The sequence below is a fragment of the Castor canadensis genome, chromosome 8, assembly GCF_047511655.1.
Source record: "Castor canadensis chromosome 8, mCasCan1.hap1v2, whole genome shotgun sequence".
In the NCBI taxonomy this organism is placed as follows: Eukaryota; Metazoa; Chordata; class Mammalia; order Rodentia; family Castoridae; genus Castor; species Castor canadensis.
In genome coordinates, this window is record NC_133393.1 from 131,503,094 (window position 1) to 131,523,078 (window position 19,985).

At 41.7% G+C, this 19,985-nt stretch overlaps 1 protein-coding gene across 7 annotated transcripts in view; it reads left to right on the forward strand.

Moving 5' to 3' along the window:
• Positions 1 to 11,440, forward strand: part of Socs2 (suppressor of cytokine signaling 2) — a 51,746-nt gene extending 40,306 nt beyond the window's left edge. For 6 of the 7 annotated variants that reach the window (XM_074084121.1, XM_074084119.1, XM_074084118.1 and 3 more), the window contains exon 4: positions 5,200 to 11,440. In XM_074084121.1, the coding sequence (XP_073940222.1) occupies positions 5,200 to 5,250 (51 nt within the window). In that variant the 3' untranslated portion in view covers positions 5,251 to 11,440. The remainder of the gene's footprint in view (positions 1 to 5,199) is intronic. The other variant, XR_012450949.1, reaches the window with a different exon arrangement.
• The last annotated feature ends 8,545 nt before the right edge of the window (positions 11,441 to 19,985 follow it).

Below are 19,985 nucleotides of genomic sequence, written 5' to 3' on the forward strand. Positions count from 1 at the left end.
TTGAGACAGGGTCTTCTGAACTATTTGCCTGGGCTGATCTCTGCCTCCTGAGTAGTTGGGATTGCAGGTGTGAGCCACCTGTGCCCAGCTAGGTCTGGAATTTTAAGTGATGCTAGGTACCCTGAGATACTGACTGAGGAGTCACTGTTGTGGGGTTCTTAGGGCTATCAAAGGATGTTGACCCATTTATTTATTAATTTGTTTGTTTGTTTATTTTGGCAGCACTGGAGTTTGAGCTCAGGACTTCATGCTTGCTAGGCAGGTGCTCTTACCACTTGAGCTACTCCACCAGTCCTGGCCCATGCATTTTATTTAAAAAGACTTGTAGGCTCTGTGAGCCTCCTGCCCTAGCCCGCACACCACCCACTAGAAATTTCTCTTCTTTCTGGAGGGCCTCTCTCATCTCATCCATGAGAAATACTATTAATATTAAATAGTAGGAATACTATTTTAGGTGGACTCATATTTCTCTTTTTTTATAATTTTTTTGGCAGTACAGGAGTTTGAACTCAGGGCCTCATACTTGCCAGGCAGGTGCTCTGCCACTTGGACCATGCCCCCCGTCCTTTTTGCATAAGTTATTTTTTTTAAATAGGCTGGTTTTGCCCAGGCTGGACTGGACTGCAATCCTCCTATTCATGCCTCCTGCATAGCTGGGATGACAGGCATATACCACCATGCCTGGCTTATTGTTGAGATGGGAGGTCTCACTGACTTTTTCCATGGACTGGACTTGAACCATTAGCCTTCTGATCTCCACCTCTTGAGTAACTGGGACTATAGGCATGAGCAGGCCTTATAATTTTTTTATTTGAACTAAGTATAGATCTCTGTGAAGATACTACAGAGAGAACTTGTGTTCTCTTCACCTAAGTCTTCCTGTTGGCTGCATCTTATGTAAGAGACACAAGCAAACCACAACCTTGACACTGATACAAAGTGTATGTTCAGTTCTGTGTTATCTTGTCACCTGTAGATCAGTGTGACCACCGCTGAAATCAGACTCAGAACTATTCTACCACTGCAAGGATCAAACTGGGAGAATATTTAGTCACCTCCACACCCCTACCTCTGGCAACTATTGATTTTTCCTCTTATCACTTCAAATCTCTCTCTCTCTCTCTCTTTCTCTGTGTGTGTGTGTTTATTATGAAATATGTCAATCAGAGGAATTCAGAGGAGGCTGTACCATATTAGTATAATATTACACTCACATGTAACAAATAAATAAGTGCTGTTATATTTCCTTCTCCGATTCATTTAAAGGTCTCTTTGTTCTGCTCTCCAATCTTGATCTCCTACTCTCTCCAGAGAAACTCTCTTCCTGTCCAGGTCTTCATGTTTTACTATATCACCAGGTGTCTGTACGCTAGATCCTGTAGCTTTGTAAGTTCAAAAACTGACATAAGTAAGCCAATATTTATTTGAGCACCTACTATGTGGTAGGCTCTGTTGACCTTGTCAATATGGTGGTGTATAAGGCAAACCCCTTGTCCAAAGTTTACAAATATATGAACAAATGAGATAATTGTAGACTTCTGTAGTTGTGTGAAAATGATCAAACAGGATATCATGGTTCAGGTTGGCAGGGAAGTGGGGGCAAAGGGGACAGGCAGGGTGCTGAGGACAGGCCTTGCAGAAGATTGTGTTTTTTGTCTATCCTAAATGATCATAAGGAACACAGGCACTGATGCCTGAACATAGGAGTGAGTGTCGCAGGTGCAAGGAAGAGGGTGATGTGACTGGAGCAGTGTGGTGGGGCTGGTGTGGGAGATGAGGAGTAGAAATGGTGGGGGGAGATTAGGCAGGGCCACAGGGACAGCACTAAGGAGTTTGGAACTTGTTAAGACTGCAGAAGGGACGGATGAAAGATACAAGTGGGGATGTGACATAGTTGCAGTGTGGAGGATGGCACATAAGGGTCTAGAATGGGATATATTAGGAGGCTCTTTCAGGTTTCCAGGGAGGAGATTAACTAGGGCCACAAGGATACTTTCTGTTAAAATTAAAAGGCATGTCAATACCTTTTCTTTCTGCAATTTGCCTTTAGAATTCAATATTGTGCTTTGAACTTTACTTATGTTGATATTTTTAGATAAAGGTCATTCATTTTATTTATTTTCTTATTTATTTATTTTTACGGTACTTGGGATTGAACTCAGGGCCTACTGCTTGGTTGGCAAGCGCTCTACCACTTGAGCCACACCCCCAGTCCTCCTGTTCTAAGTTTGTTTTTTACATAAGGTCTCCCACTAACTTTTCCCTGGCCATCTTGGGCTGCCATCCTCCTACCCTGCTCCTCCAGAGCACTGGGGATTATAGCCATGCACAACAAGTTCACTCATTTTAGCTGCTATGGATCATCCAGTTTATGAGTATATCAAATATTCTTTATTCTTTCATTAGTAGATGTTAAAAACATAACTCACATTTTGTTCCTATACACAATTCTACCGAATTCATCCATGTATATGGGATCCTGTGGGTAGACATCAGTGTTCCTGGGGTATACACCTAGCAGAATTGCTGATATCTTTTCAGCGTGTATTGTTGGCTTTGAAGATAGTCCAAAATTGCCTTCAAAGAGGTTGTTCTAATTTATAGTCCCTAGCTGTACATGAGATTTATCTATTTCCCACATCCTCAACAGTTAGAATTACACTTTTTAACCACTACCAATCTGATGGCTTTGATATCTTATGTTATTGTTAGAATATGCATTTCCTGGCTGGCAAAAGTGGTTCAAGCAGTAAGAGCACCTGCCTAGCAAGCATGAAGCCCTGAGTTCAAACCCCAGTGCCACATTTCCTGATTACTACTTACTATGTTTTTGTCCTTTTAGATTTCTGTTCTGCGAATACCTTGATCCTATCCTATGTCCACTTTTGTGTTGGCATATATATATATACATATTTATATATGTTTTTGTTATTATATTTATGGGGTTTTACATAGTCCTTCATTGTATTTTGTACAGTGATATATGTGTTGAAAAAAAAAACCTTTGTTGCAGTGTATGCTCTAAAATACTTTTTTCCCTGGTGCTGAGGATTGAACATGCTTTGAACATGCTAAGCCCAGGTTGGCCTTGAACTGTGGTCCTCCCAAGCTCAGCCTCCCAAGTAGCTATGATTATAGGTGTGAGCTACTAGTGCCTGACAAAATTTATTTATCTTTAATTCTTCTTTCTTTTTTTTTCAATTTTTCATTTTTATTAGCATACATTAATTGTACAGGGCAGATTCATTGTGGCATTTCCAAATAACCTTACATTGTGTGTTGGTTAGGTTCGCCCCCACCATTTCTCCTCCTCATTCCCCTCCCCCTCCCACTTAAAACAATTGCTGAAGGTTTCATTGTCCTATATTATACATGTATTCAAAGCACATCAGCCATATTCACCCTCCGTTACCTCCTCCATTCACCCCTACACATGTACCTATTTTACAGTCCTGTCCTTCATTTTTTTGGTGGGAGTATACTGAGGTTTGAAATCAGGGTCTACACCTTCAGTTACTCCACCAGCCCTTTTTTGTGATGGTTTTTTAGAGATAGAGTCTCTTGTACTATTTGCCCGGGCTGGCCTTGAACTGCAGTCCTCCTGATCTCTGCCTCCTGAGTAGCTAGGATTACAGGTATGAGCCACCGCTGCCTGGCTTGTCTTTCATTTTTAATTCCAAAGTAAGTGTTCAAAGGGGTTTCTCAGTGAATCTCAGTTGTGAATATACTATACTTTGGTCAGGTTGTGGAACTGACCAAAATTTAAATCCTTAAGAGATTAGACACCCTTCATGATGATGACCATCAGCATGTAGCTGTACAGTCACTGATGGTATGTGACTATAGGCTAGGACACATATAAGACATTTAAAGATTGCAAGGTGTGGGCCAAAGATGAAACAAGAAAAAGAAAATTGTCAGTCCCCAGTATTTGCAGCACACACACACATCCCTTACATAGGTAAGTATGTACAAAGTCACATGAGTTACACAACATATTGACATGGAAAAGCGTGCTTTTTACAAATGAAAAATCAAATCCAGGAAACAGACCCATCTTTTAATTGAGGTGTGATGGTACATGAGGCCCCTAAGGGGCCTGGGAGATTATTTCAGGGGATGAGCGTCTCCTCTGATAGGCCTTCAAATGAGGCCAGGCTCAAGTCTGAGTGTCCCAGCCACCTAGGATTGTGCCAAGGCTGGTCTGCAGGATGGTTTGTGGCAAAGTGTCCTTTCATTACTCAGCTCCCAGGATGGAAGGGGTTCTCTGCTGCCGAGCCCTGCTTCCCTGACACTGTCCCAGCTGATGGTGGATATACGAAGTCAGTGAGCCCAAGCAACTCACAGCCAAATTGTCACCTGGGTCCTCTGCCATCTTTGCAGTTTACTGTGTGGAATAAGAAAGGCAAAAGACTGATTCTCCTGCCAAGCCTTCTGAAGGCCCTGGCCTGTTGCATCTACTGGGCCTGGATTGAGGTCCAGTCAGGATGTGGTCTGAACTGAGAGGGAGTTACCAGACTGTTTAGTCCACTGCCACCGAATCTACTTGGTTGGAGACCAAGTCATAGCTGTTCTCTGAAGCTATGAGAGTAAACACAGCCTCCTATTTTTAGTAGTCCATTGCTTGCAAAAATAGCTGGAAATCCAGACTTTTGAGTCTCAGCTGTCTTCAGCTTAACAGGCTATCTTGTGGTAACAGCGACCTTGTCAACGACAATAGTGGCCACCACTAACATTTACTCAGGGGTCCCTGTGTGCAGGGCGCTGCTCTAAGTACTCTACGAGCATTGCCTTGTTTAATCCTCACACAGTGTAGTCACTGATATCATTCCTATTTTTTTCTGGTGGGAAAACCATGACTCAGAAAGGTTAGGCCACCTACCCAAAGTCAACACAGCTTTTCAGAAGCAAAGCCTAGGCCTGAGTCTAAGTCACCAGCCTGACACCAAGGTTGATGGCTTTGATTACGTCTTTTTTCACCTTTCACATTCCATATTGGCATTTGTGATGGGATGTTTATTATACGGGACCTGGTCCAGTTTCCTCAAAGAACTACAGTTGGTAAATTGGATTTAAGTTACATAATCATGAGATTATTTTTCTTGTTATCCTTTTATTTTTTTTTTTAAAGTCATTGGATTTACAAATTACCTTGTTCTTCTCATCATGTCCTCCCCCCCTCCTTTTTTTTTTTTATAGAGAAACTCAAGCTATTTTTTCAACATAGTGTTATTTGGAGTAATTGCTTGACAATTTAAAGGGCACCTAGCAGTTGTGTAGAACATAGACTTAAAGCGGCCGGACCAACAAACCCCTCAGAGAATGAGCAAGCTCAGGGGCTGAACCAGGAAAGTGGCTGCCTGTTCCTTGCTAACTGCTTTAGCAGGAAAATCAAGTTCGGATCCTGTGTTTGCTGAGATGACTGGCCAGTGTTAACAGAGAACGTGCACCTGGAACAGTTCCGACTTCCATCTATGGATTTCATATAAATGGAGCATGGAAAGCAGTAAGTGATGGTTTGGTTGACAAATAAAAATACACCCACCCAGAGACAACACACTTATTTCTAACTTGTCATCTCTCACCAGGAAAACATCATGGCTGCTTCCTGGGGAGTCTTCATTGACTATATGAGTATAGAAAGGCACTGGGCATTTTGTGGCAAGGTGGGGTGATGGATGGGGCTCACAGGCTCCCACCCTGGAAATAGACTTGGAGCTGCACCTGTGCAAAAAGGTCAATTTCCAAGCACTCTCTTTTTTCTCCTATTCTTCTGAACTCATAGGTTCTCTGATGGAAAAAAATCGAGTTTTTGTCCCTGTTACCCCCGTAACAATGGGGGAAATGTGAGAAGTAGAACCAACCTTGCATGAAGAGGCTGCACATTAGTGGAGATGGGGAGTGCCTATTAGAAAATTGACATCCTAATAACTTGCATTTTTATTCTTTAGACCAAAAAGAAATGTTCCATTTTACCTTAATGTCATAGTTATAATGAAAGTGTTTTATTGATCATCTACCAAAATTAACTACAATAATTGCAATTAAAAAGTAGTTTTGTCCCCTCGTACTGTGAATGTGTGCTAATACAAACAGTAGCTTTGTCAGACATGCTATTTTATAGGTACAGTTTTGACCATCAAATATGTCTAAACTTAGTTTTTTGTGGGTTTTTTTGGTGGCACTGGGGCTTGAATTCAGGACTTCATGTTTGTTATTATTTTGGAGATGGGGGTCTTTGTGAACTATTTTCCTGTGCTGGCCTCGAATTGTGATCCTCCTGATTTCAGCCTCCCAAGTAGCGAGGGTTATAGGTGTGAGCCACTGGCACCCCTACTAAGCTTGGGGTTTTAAGAAAAAACTATGGTTGGTATTTTAGAAAGTTAGACATAAATTTCTAAGATGCTTAGTCACCTATGAATGTAACTGGGTAAGTTCAGAATCTTTGCAGGTTAGGCTTCTTCTAAAATCTTGCTCTTTCCCATATAGAGAGTAAAGTGTTTGGGAAACAGTCAGTCATCTCTTGTTCCCATCCTCAACTCAAGAAGTTCTACGTTAAGACAGTTTCTGAGTAGTTCTTTTGCATTCACTTACTTTTAATTTCAAATACAACAAAAAACACCAGTAACAATAAGCACCAAATTCTGTCACTCAGGTTTGACAAGGAGGATTGTTGTAGCATTGTTTCTAATAGTCTCTTAAATGGGCAAGTTGCCAAGTGATGCACAAACTATATAAGCAATACCTATAGGATCAAAATTATCCAAAACTACACTGTGCATTACTCATGGATAAATATGGATATATCTATAGATATATCCATATATTTCTTATATGCAATGAAAGGCTCCTCAACTACTTTTGAAGGCTCGTTAACCAGTTGGAAACAAAGCATATCTGTGGTGCTTTATTTTTAAAATATCACCTGAGGGCTGGGAGGCATAGCTGGAGTGATAGACTGCTTACCTTGCAAGTGCAAGGCCCTGGGTTCAATCCCAGTACAGAAAACAAAACTCATCTTAAGGGAATATGAAAAATGCTAACGCTTGTTTATCCATCAAGGTTTTCAGCGTAAAGCGTTTGGTGTGACAATCTGACTCTTCCAACAGGAACTACTCCCTTAGAAACACTCTGTCCCTCCAACTGCCAGGCCATAAGACTTTGTAATTAATAAGTAGGACTCGTATGGAATGACCACAGGTGGAGGCCTCTTGCATGCATGTCTGTAATATAAATATTACTTGAATCAGAGAATGGGGCGAAAGGAAATACACCTCAAACTGTGTAACTTCTAATGTTATTATAAAAGTTGCCTGATGCTCTTCTGGGGACAATACAAGTAGAATTTGTCATTATTATCATAAGTGACACTTACTAAGTGCTTCATCATGTGTCATTTGCCAAACCTTTTATATTAGTTAGGTTATAGAGTCATCTGTTACAACAAAGACCCACTAACAGTGACTTAAGCTAGATAACATTTTATTTCTTGCTCACATCAGTCTGGACATTTGCAGTCTACACTGGGTGTAATGGTTCCATGCAGATCAAGATCCACACTCCTGTCTCGTTGCTGTGCCATTCATGCCCTTATACTCTTGAGCCAAGATGGCTGTTGGCTCTCCATTACAACCTCTAGCTGTTGCTAATATTTCATTGATGAGAATTGGGTCACACAAGAACATCTGACTACAAGGGAAGCTGGGAAATTTAGCCTTTGTTCTGCACAGTCATGGATGGCAACTATTCTATTGTAATAGAATAGAGGAGATTTCTATTCTAACAGAGCAAGAAGAGATGGCTATTTGGAGCCACTAGAAGTCTATGCCACAAGTAGATATCTTCTGTTTATCCTCACAACACTAGGAGTCAAGCACAAATTACTCCATGCAATTCAGGAGAAAAAGAGAGGCCGACAGTGACAGTGATGAAGCTACTTTGTGAAGCCACTGGGTGTGGCTTTATTTTTGTTCCTTTTTGCATCTGCATGTAGTTTACCAATCAGGAGCAAGTCCTGGCCTCCTTGGGATTACCACAGCTCACCAGTGCCTATTTCATCACACCACTTAAAAACAATCATCCAGGAAGTGCTTTGAGGTGTGTCCTTCAGAGGTGAAAGCAAACACACATTTAATTCTGTTCAAGGAGTTCTATGACAGGTATTGAGCAATGGGTCATACATTTGGGTATTGCCTAATCAGAACTGAGAACCTAGAGCAGGAAAGAGTCATTCTTTAATTTGATTTGGATTATACCTGGCTTCTGCTTAGGCTAGGAAATCTTTTTAATAAGAAGGAAATGCTTTAATACAATATCTGTCCTTTTTTTCTATATTTTTTTCTGAGACCAATGTTGAGACAGAAGACTATCTCCTAAAAAGTAAATAAAAGGTAGCAGATTTTCTAGAAAGGAATTTATTTTAAAGAGGAAAAAAAAGTAGCATTGAAACCAGATGTGGTTTTTCTTTATCATCCAACCACTGGCATTTTTCACATAACAAAATTTGTCAGGAGAATGACCCCTTCCCTCCAATCAGATCACAATTGTCCAACAAATGGCAAAATTTAAAGAGGGAGACCTGGTGCCTGCAAGGTCACAGCTGACATCTTCCAAGCTCACACTAGATAAAAAGGATGCCTCCAGGGAAAGGCACAGTCACACCTACTGTAGACTTCTGCCTTTGGAAATGGTATAAGACAAAGGCTGGGCATGGTTCAGGACCAAAGTCAGAATTGGAGTGAGTCAAGTAAGGCACTCACTTTTGTCGAAAAAATTCACATGGATGCCAAAAACCTTTATAATCTAAATAAATACTAACTTTATGCCATATTTAAAAAATAAAAATAAACATAAACTAATTCATGAGAACAAATGTCGACATTTTAAATAAAGACACACCATTGTTTGTTTGTTTTGCTATCCTGCGTTTTTGTGTGGCAGGAACACCTATTTCCAGTCATGCCAAGATTCCTGCTCCCCTGAATTCTCTCCTCTCTGCTCGGTGGGTTTATGAGAGTTGACAGTTCTGTGCAAGGATTGGATAATGTTGGTTTATACATATTCATGTATAAATGAATATTCATGACATATTCATGTCTTTCTATTATAGAGCTTTTATTAATTTTCTCATTTAGTTCAAAAGACAGAAGGTTATTTTGATGAGTGTATGCTGGAGTACACTTTTTTCTTTTTTCCCAAAGGCTCCAATATGGCTCCATAGGCCCTGATCAAGACCTACTGGGGATGGGAGGATGGGGTAGGGGTGTAGCTCAGTGGCAGAGCCCTTGCCTAGCATATTCAAGGCTGGGTTCTATCTCCTAAACCACAATCAAATCAAATGTAAAAGACCTCTGGGAAGTCCATTCTTCATTTGAGCTCAGCCACTGCCTGTCTGGGTTCTAATTCCAGTGTTACATCATTTGCTACCTGGGTGACCTTTGTCCCTAGGTTTCCGCATCTGTAAAACTGAAGATAATCCTATTAGCTACCTTATGTTTCTGAAGCATTTAGAACAGTGCCTGGTACACTGTAAATATTACATAAACAATATGGAATTATATAAGTATTAGCAATTTTTCATTTTATTTCTCACAATGTGATATCCTGTTAACGCTGTGCCTTCTGCCCTCTAAAGTCATCTTCTATACCATGTGAAATCATGTCACACTCCCTGTTGAGACGCTTGGGGCAACATGGGCTTAATAGAACCAGCATAGGCTCTGGAAAGTAACTTCCTACACTCTAGACACTTCTGCCTAAGTGGTGATCCTTTCGGCACATTACTGACTTCTCTTAAACCTCAGTTCTCTAGACAAAGATAAAAATGTATACCTACCTTCCAGGAGATGTGTAAGATCAGATGTAAAACAGAGAGTATATATCCAAACTTTTGTTTTATTTTGTTTTCTGAGGCAGGGTCTTTCCGTAGACTTCAGACTGGCCTCAAACTTACTATGTAGCCCAAGATGGCCTCAAACTCACTCCTACCACAGCCTCCTAAATGCTAGGTTATTGGTGTGCACCACCATGCCCTAACCAAACTTTTGACCTGTAAAAGATGATCAATAAATATAGGTTTTCTTTAAAGCAGTAACTTATAACTTCCTCCTAAGGATTTGTGGAAATATCCAATGGGACCCTCAAACATGTTACCCATTGGATTATATTAATTTAAGAATACCCATATATATGTTACAGTAGTGAATGTCTGACTTTAGCACACATAACAGTCATGTGAATTTAGGTCACATCAGGCTCCCCTGGCATGTTAGTTTGCATCACTTTGACAAAATACCTGACGAAAACAACTTAAAAGGAGGAGTTGTTTATTTTAGCTCCAGTTTCAAAAGGTTCAGTCCATGGTCATTTGACTGTGCTTTCTGGGTCTGTGGTAAGGCAGAACATCATGGCGGCAGGAGTGAGTAGAGGAGGAGCCTGTTTACCTTATGGTGGACAGGAAGCAGAGAGAGAAAGGAAGGGACTGGGAAACAAATATAACCTTCAAAGCCATGCTGCCAGTGACCTACTTCCTCAGGTAGGTCCCACCTCCCAAAAGAGTGCCACCAGCTGGGGACCAAGCATTCAACACATGAGCCTATGGAGGACATTTCACATTTAAACCATTACTCCTGGACTTTCCAGTTTTAGCACTGAAAATTCTCATCCCAGGGTACCACTCAAGCTCCAGAAACCTGGACAGTTGATCACTCTCTCTGGACAGTCTGTTCAAACACACATTCTTGGGCCTCCACCTCCAGCACTTCTGATTCAGCAAGTCTGATCAGCAATAGAGACTGGAAATGTGCATTTCTAACAAAGTTCCCAGGTGCTTCAGCCAGCCCAAGACCACACACTGTGGTAACACTTTTCTTCACTATTGGTAACCACTGTTCTGTGGTTTGACTGTAAATGTCCCTCAAAATTCATATATTGGAATGTAATGTCCTTTGTGATAGTATGAGGCTTTTGCCTTCTGGGAAGTGACTAAGTCATGAGTGTTGCATCTCATGAATGGGAGTAGGACTCTCATCAAAGAGGTTGAAGGGATCCTGCTTTCCCTTTTGTGCCCTTCTATCTCTTCCACCAGGTGAAGACAAAACATTTGTCCCAGTTTGCCCTTCTGCTATGTGAAAGCATGGCAACAAAGTGCCATCTTTGAAGCAGATCCTCACCAGACACCAGATCTGCTGGCATCTTGATCTTGGACTTCCCAGCCTCCAAAACCATGAGCAATAAATCTCTATTGTTTATAAATTACCCAGTCTAAAGTATTTTGTTATGGCAGCAGGAATGAACTAAGACACATTGTCAGAATACTAACACAATATTACGTGAATGTCCATACTTGGTGTTCCATTAGTAAAAGTCAAGAAATCCTCAACTTTTAGAAATCCACAGAGCTTAGCCCTGTGATGTTAGTATTACCATCCCCAATTTATAGATAAGAAAACCAAAGCTTAGGAGAACTTCAGTGATTTATTTGAAGTCACATAGCTAAGAAGTGACCCAAACCCAGGTCTGAGACAAGTTTCCACAATTCTCCTTCCTTAAACCATAGGTGCCTGGGCTCAATTTGATTTGATGAATTCTCTTTCCACTAGAGAGGTGTCCTAGTCCCCCAGAGAGATGGGGTTCTGGCCAGTCATTATCACCTCTATACAGTGGACACAGCAGAGACGCAAGTGATATCTCTGCTAGGCAAATTTTGCTTACATGTACCTTTTGTAATTAAGAAACAAAGAAATGTCATCATATGGTTTTTACTTTGCAGATTGTACTATTTCAACACTTTTTTACATCATCAGATGAACAAACCAGGCATACCAATTGTCTATCAAAAATATTTTGAAAATTCTAAAGAAGAAATTCAAATGGCCAAAAAACACATGAAAAATGCTCACCATCTCTAGCAATAAAACCACACTAAGATTCCACCTCACCCCTGTTAGAATAGCCATCATCAGCAACACCACCAAGAGGTGTTGGCAAGGATGCGGGGAAAAAGGAACACTCTTACACTGTTGGTGGGAATGTAAACTAGTACAACTACTCTGAAAAAAATTTGGAGGCTACTTAAAAAGCTAAACATTGAGCTACCATTTGATCCAGCAATACCACTCTTGGGGATATACCCAAAAGACTGTGACACAGATTACTCCAGAGGCACCTGCACACCCATGTTTATTGCAGCACTATTCACAATAGCCAAGTTATGGAAACAGCCAAGATGCCCCACCACTGACGAGTGGATTAAGAAAATGTGGTATCTATACACAATGGAATTTTATGCAGCCATGAAGAAGAACGAGATGTTATCATTCGCTAGTAAATGGATGGAATTGGAGAACATCATTCTGAGTGAGGTTAGCCTGGTCCAAAAGACCAAAAATCATATGTTCTGCCTCATATGTGGACATTAGATCAAGGGCAAACACAACAAGGGGATTGGACTTTGAGCACATGATAAAAGCGAGAGCACACAAGGGAGGGGTGAGGATAGGTAAGACACCTAAAAAACTAGCTAGCATTTGTTGCCCTTAACGCAGAGAAACTAAAGCAGATACCTTAAAAGCAACTGAGGCCGATAGGAGAAGGGGACCAGGAACTAGAGAAAAGGTTAGATCAAAAAGAATTAACCTAGAAGGTAACACACACGCACGGGAAATTAATGTGAGTCAACTCCCTGTATAGCTATCCTTATCTCAACTAGCAAAAACCCTTGTTCCTTCCTATTATTGCTTATACTCTCTCTACAACAAAATTAGAGATAAGGGCAAAATAGTTTCTGCTGGGTATAGAGGGGGTGGGGGGGAAAGGGAGGGAGCAGAGTGAGAGGTAAGGGAGTGGGTAGGGGCAGGGGGGAGAAATGACCCAAGCATTGTATGCACATATGAATAATAAAAAAATAAAAATTAAAAAAAAATTTGAAAATTCTCTTTCATCACAATATAATTCATATTTAATTCTGATTGTGTTTCAGCACAATTTTACTTGGCTTCTGCAGTCATCAAAATATAGCATTCCTAAACGCATGTAGGAAGAAACCCAATATGATATTTTATAAAATTTTGTTTCTATGATTAATACTATTATATGTAAATTTGGTAACATTCGGTTTATACTGATTTTTTTTCTTTTTCTTTTTTCACAAAGGAGATATAGTTTGGCTGGCTTCTGTTTTCTCTTCAAGCCCTTCCTCTGCTCAGAGAATTGGTTAGTTCGATCTTGCCCCCTGCCAACCAGTTACACTTTTGACTCAATGCCCAGACACACCTTCCCAGTTTGAGGATTGTAGCTTTCTCACACGGACTGGGGAGGTTGTTCTTCGATTCTAGGAGATGCTGCAAGTACCTTCGGAGCAATGCCTACCTCACTGAGCTGTGAAGCAATGAGGAACTGTGTCTAAAGTGCTAAGTGTGACACTTGACATGTGATGCCTGCTCAACACTAAAAAAAGCTCTCCAGTCAGCCAACTTCCCTGCATACTCCATCCCAATCCAAGGCCCTTCCATGTGTGCTTCCCTGTCCAAATCCAACTGCTCTCCCAGACCACGGTGATTCCTCTGTTGTACTATTTGGTACCATGTACCCCTCCTTTGTAGCACAAATCACACAGGCATTGTGCACTTTTTTCTGTGACTCTTTTATTCCTTCTCTACCAGACTGCACCAGCTGGTAGATGTGTGGCCCTCAGCTGCTAGCCCCTAGCTTTGCCTCAGCTGAAGAGAGGTGCCTTGCCCAAGGTCATGCACCCCTCCAATGACTGATCCACATGGGGGTATGAAGTCGTGGACTTCTCATCACCTGGGCACAGCTCTGAGAGATCATCCATCTTTAGTACTTTCTGTAAGGCTGGCCCAGCCTTCCTTTAAGACTATTTCATATTTCGACGTTGTCCTCTGCTCATTCTGCTTCTTTCCTTTTCTTTCATGGGACTTAATCCTGAGAGCATTCACTAATGCAATTCATGCTTTCTAATCTCTGTCTTGGAGTTGGCTTCCTGGGAACCCAATAAAGGAAGCAGTTGCATGGTTGTTTGCCAATCGTGTGTGTTCTCAGAGTCTCTCATAGTCTCTGGCACCAGAACTGTATCAATAGATACCTGGGAAATGAATGAACGAATCAGTGATGGTAGTACCATTGGTAATTTCTGTTTTATACCCCATCTCCTCTCCTTTCTTCAGAGGAAATATGACTCTGAACGGGAATTTCTTCCCAGGGATCTATTTTCTTCCTCTTTCTTTTCACTTTCTCTGTCCCTTCCCTCCTCCTATTGCTCTGCCCGGTGATAGTTCTTATCTGTAGCTGAAGAGGGAGGAGAAAGCCTGAGGAAGGCAGTGTAGAGATGGGGATGGAAAACAGCTAAATGAGTTTAGAGGCCAGCTCAGTAACTCTAGCACTTTCTATCTGAGCCTGTGTGCAACCCTGTGAAAAGGGGCAATGCTGAGAACAGAGGAAATCAATACCCCAAGGCTCTGCTAATTGCATGGCTGTCAGAAGGTATTTTCTCATTTTGAATGAGAAGAAAGAGCCTTTTAAAACAACAAAGCTCCTGTATAAATCGGGAGAAGAGAGCTCCCATTTTTAGTCCACGTGAAAAATGGCCCCTTTGTTATTAATTCCTCATCCTCACACACAGCCTACTGCAGTCAAAGCTTTATTGTTCATAGCCCAGTTTTTTTTTCAGTCTTCTAAAAAGGCCCCTTCTGCCCCTCTTAGAAAAAGTATCAGATTCAAAAGTATTCAGAATTCTGAGCTTGAGACCTCGCTCTACCACTGAGTAGCTGTGCAGTGGGTGGGCACCTGCTAAGTGACTCATAGAGCTGGAAACTCAGATGAGTCAGTGCACACGAACAAGACTGAAAATTGTGACAGATTCAGAAAAGAAATTGTTCTTGTCATTTGATCTTCAGTGAAACAGAGCTTGAAATAAAAAAAATTTTAAAAAAGAATAGCGTGTATTTCAGTTCGGATAAAAGTTCACAAAAGTTTGATGGTGTTTGGTCAAGGTCCCTCTTAGAGCATACGATTAAGAACCAACTGTCCTTGTAGAGGACAGAGAATGCCAGAGTTCTGTGTAAATCAGCCACTTTTTTTCATTTATTTGCTGATTCATGGTGGGTCTGGGAAGCCACCTGTTCTCTGGAGCAAAGTTTCGGGTGAATTAGTTATATGTTAGTGTCACACCTCAGTTAGTACTTCTGTCGAGGCAATCCTGGTGTTCGGAGGCCTTCTCGATTTTTCTCCAAACACACAGTACCCTGAGGATTTATAACATTAGGAATAATCTCCCACCCTTAGGTCAGGGTGTGTAGGCATCCATGGTTCCATCTGCATAGAGCAAATTTCTGTAGAAAGCAGGTCTTTGTCCCTTCTACAGAGGTAGAGCCATGAGGGTCCCTGAGCAGCAGCAGAAGCTGCCAGGGGCTGTCCCTTTAATGCTGACAGGTTGTTAAATCCCTATCATATTTGGGGAGATGCAGAGAACTCAGAATTGTTTCATAATCACGTGTGAGAACTTGGGAATGAGATGTTGCTAAATTTCCAGCAGAGATTTATAGATCACCTGTAGGCATTTTTGGAATAGGGGCAGGCTTTTTAAAGCCTTGATCTCAAGTATAGGCATTTTCCTGAAGAGTGAACTTTCTATTCTATGTGGAATAGAAACAGGTACACAGCATTACAAAAGCAAGCAGAAGGCGTCTCAAGAGGTAGAGCACCTGACTAGTAAGCACAAAGCCCTGAGTTCAAACCCCAGTACCACCAAAACCAACCAAACTAAAGCAAGTAGACAAATACTGTGACTGAAGTGCTTTCCTCTCACCATGGTGCTGGTGAGATTATAGGCTTCTTGAAGCCAGCCCTCTGGTCACATGTCTCTCTGAACCTTTACAGTCCTGGTAGATCCTTTGTAAATGTGGTATTATTCCCCTGCTTAAAGCCCTTCAGTCTTCTTAGTTTGGTCCTGAAGTCCCTCATGATTGGACCTGGCCTCACTGAAACTCCACACTGTGGTCACTCAGAACAAATTGTAGTGCTGAAAGTGAGAGCTAACAAGGTGCACAATGAATGTACTTTCTGTTTATTCATCAGGTTAACTTCTTTCCTTTCTTTCTTCAGGATTGTTCAGGATGTCTTTAGGAAAGAACTCCTTGAATATTTGTGCCCTAACCACTGTGTTAGGCCCCCTCTCCTGGGCTGCTTCTCACTCATCACAGCCCTTAACCTTCTGAATTGCTCATCAGTCTTTGCTTATCTGTGCCTAGCTCAAGATGTTGTCTTAGAGAGCAAGGACTGTGTCTTTTTCATGGCTCAGTGTCAGAGTCTAGTACAGTGTTTGGGATATAGTTGTTGCTTGAATTTCTCAATGAATGGCTGCTTCAGATTCCATCCCCCTCTCCCCATCGACACCAGTCTCTCCTGCTTCTTTTTCTACAGCATCACTGGGCAGAGACGCTCTAGAGTGCATGGAGGACTACATCTTAGGGTGGAACTTGTCCCCCCAAATTGACTTACTAGACAGGGAGACTATGTCTCTACTGATTCACGTTTTAATTGGATTAAGGTATTGTCTTCTGGGAGGTGAAAACACTGCATATAATTTACGTTAGAATTTAGGTGGCATTAACATAGAAAGGACCTTAGAGGTTGTAGGGTCCAGCCTTCTCACTTTACAGATCAGAAACTACCTCAGCGGGGAAGATTTGCCCATGCTCTCATGATTAATGGCTGAAGAGGACATCGGTTGCTTTGCTTACCTCGGTCCCTTTAAGGAACCAGTCCTGCTCACTTTCAGTCCCACCATTTCAGCCTATGCTGATTTCACTCCTAGTTCCAGAATGATCATATGAACAAGGACAGGCTGGTCAGAGTATTGGGGCATATGTTCCCAGAGGAGAGCAAAGCCAGTAATACTTGATTTCAGAACATTGGAAAAGAGAGTCCATCTACTCCACTGGGGTTGCTGAGAGGCTGCAACTCAGGACTGTTGACAGCTATCTTGTCACTCTATGAGAGCCAAGGAAAGCAGCGCCAGGAGGTAGAAAGAGTCTGTATCAATAATATCATTGGAGACCCTGATGTAGCCATGGCTGACCCTGACACCTGTAGGAAAGAATTACTGAGATTTGGGGGTTATGTTTTGCTAAATTGAGTTTCCATAATCTCCAACTACTCAGCCTAACTAATCCGACATTAGAGCTAGAACTAACCCCTAACTCCTCTTTCTACTAGCCCACACTGCACAGTATCACCCCTGGTCCCATAACAGACAGCAGAATTAGGAGGGAGTAGGAGACAAGAAGGCTACATTTTGATAGGTAGGACAGTGTGCTTCCACTGAGGGTTCTGGGGACCAATGGGAGGCATGAGGTCCCCATGCAATGACAAGGATTAGAATTACGATGAACTACAAGAGAATACATCAAAGCCAAATTTGCCCTTGTTCCCTGGGAAGCAGGGCTGGTGGGTCACGATGTATGCCAGGGGTGCAGGTGTGCAACCAAGTTGGTCTTTCCTTCTAGATTAATGATAACACCTTTTGGACTGGACCCAGGAAAGCTGCTGGAGGGCAGACTAGAAAAACAAAAGCAAAAGCCAAAATATCACCATTTTATTCTTAACATCTCATGACTCACCTAAGGCATGGGAAAGCATTTGCTGCAGAGCAGGCGTGGCCACAATAAATAAACATTGTACATAGGCAGTGTTACTGATGTGGCTGTGCTGGGTGGTGGCCATTGAAGGGGATCTAGGGAAAGCAATGATATCACCACGATATGCTTATTAGGTTGCTTCATGTGTCGGGATAACTTGGTTTCTGGTCTCTGAAGCCAGTTTATCACAATGCCCAGGAAACATGAACTGAAACTCAGACTCTGCCCTTGGTGGAAACCCCACACTGGCCACATTTCAAGATGGGATTTTTAAGAGTTCTGCTTTGTCCTTCAATTCTGTCTCCTCTGAAAGCAAAATTAAACTGTGATGTTTAAAGTTGGGATAATGGTTACCTTTGTGAGTATGGTGGTGACTTGGAAAGGGCAGGAGAGAGATTCCTGAAGTCTTGATAATATTGGGTTCAGTTTGGGACCTATGAGTGGCTTACTTTTCTGAATGTATATTTCAATAAAAACTTTACATTTTGTCAAATACTGTCACCGAAGGCAGTCATTTGTCTCCTTGGTGGTCTTAGGAACAAAACTAAAGGGAGACTACATTTATTTAAAAACAGATAAGCATCCAAATGAAAATATAGGTTGCTAATCCTGAGAAGCTAGGATTACAGGCATGAGCCTTCGGTGAACGACCCAAGCCATTTTCTTTTCCCATACGTTGGGATGCTTGGCATCCTCCACCCTCAGCGTCAGTGTTGTTATGGACATTTTTGGAGTTGCATTTCTTTCAGTGAAATCACTTCCGTAAGAGCCCGTCTTTAGGAAAAGCAAGGCAGAGTGATTCGACTACACAGTCGTTAATTACACCAAATTCATTCAGCTTTGAGGATCTAGTTTGTTTTGCAATCCATCTTGTGATGAAGGAGTCACAGTAACAGAGTCTCCTAGTGTCTGAGGATGGATGAATGGCTCTGGGAAACCCATGTATCCATCCATCCATTCATCCATCCAAGTCTGCACTCCTCGAGAGCCCTGGTGGGGAGTGTGGTCGACTCCATGATGGTCTTCTCTGAAGATGTAGCTTTTCACCATCTTCAGTGCAGTCCTTGTCCTTTGTCAACCAAGAGCTGAGCACAGATGTCATCACGAGTATTCCAACTCCCAGTGAAGACAATACAGATTCCACTATTATGATACCAGCCACCTGGCTGGATATCACAGCAGCTTTTAAGATGCCAAATTGAAATGACAATTGTTATTATTATTGAAAATACCAAACTGGAACCAACGTTGAAGAAGAGGTGAGGAAGGCCACTAAAGGTGGTCCCCCCCAGACCGACTAAAACCTTGGTTCTGCTGCATCCCTGCATTCAGCGCCTGTGTTCTTCCACGTAGCCACTCTGCCCCAGAGAAAGGCTGAGGGGGAGGCTACAGGAGATAAAGTCAAGGTGAAGAATAAGCCACAGAGAAGATCCACAAGGTAGGCTGCTAAACCTGCTCCTTCAAAGGCAGAGCTCAAGCCTAAAAAGAGCAAAGAAGGGAGAGAAGGTGCCCAAAGGGAAAGAGGGGAGCTGATGCTGACAAGGATGGAGAGAACTTGCAGAAAACAGATGCCGGAACACAGCAAGCACAGATAATTCCTGCATGGATAATCTAGTGCCAAGCAGTTTTTTTTGTTTGTTTGTTTGTTTTTTATATTTCTTTAAAATATTTTTATTAGCATATATTAGTTGTACAGAGGAGTTTCATTGTGGCATTTACGTATGTGCTTACAATTGATTATATTCACCCCCGTTCATCATTTTCTCTCATCACCCTCCCCTTTCTTGGAACTATTTCAACAGGTTTCATTGTTCTATTTTCATACATGTATACAAAGGACATCGACAATATTCACCCTCCCCATTTACACTCCCCCCTCCCACTGGACCCTATAGCTAGACGGTGCCTGTTTTACCTTCTTGTTCATTTTTTAAAGCATATATTGATGGTTCAGGGAGTTTAATTATGGTATTTCATGCAAGCATATATTTTACTTTAATCAGATTAACCTCTTCTATTACGCTTTCTTTATCACTGTGCTTCCCTATTATTCAGCAGCTTTCAGTGCACTTTGTTATATCATCTTCATACATAGATGCAATTTATTTTGATATTATTCACTCTCTTTTCCTCTCCTGTCCTCCCCTTCATCCCCTCAGACAGACCCACTATTAAAATCATGTTCTCTCTCTCTCTCTCTCTCTCTCTCTCACACACACACACACATGCACACACACACAAACACACACAGTCATCTTTTTCTCTCTTTATATATAAGATCACATATGCATTTATGCATATATTTATCTTTTAGGTCTAGCTGCCACATGT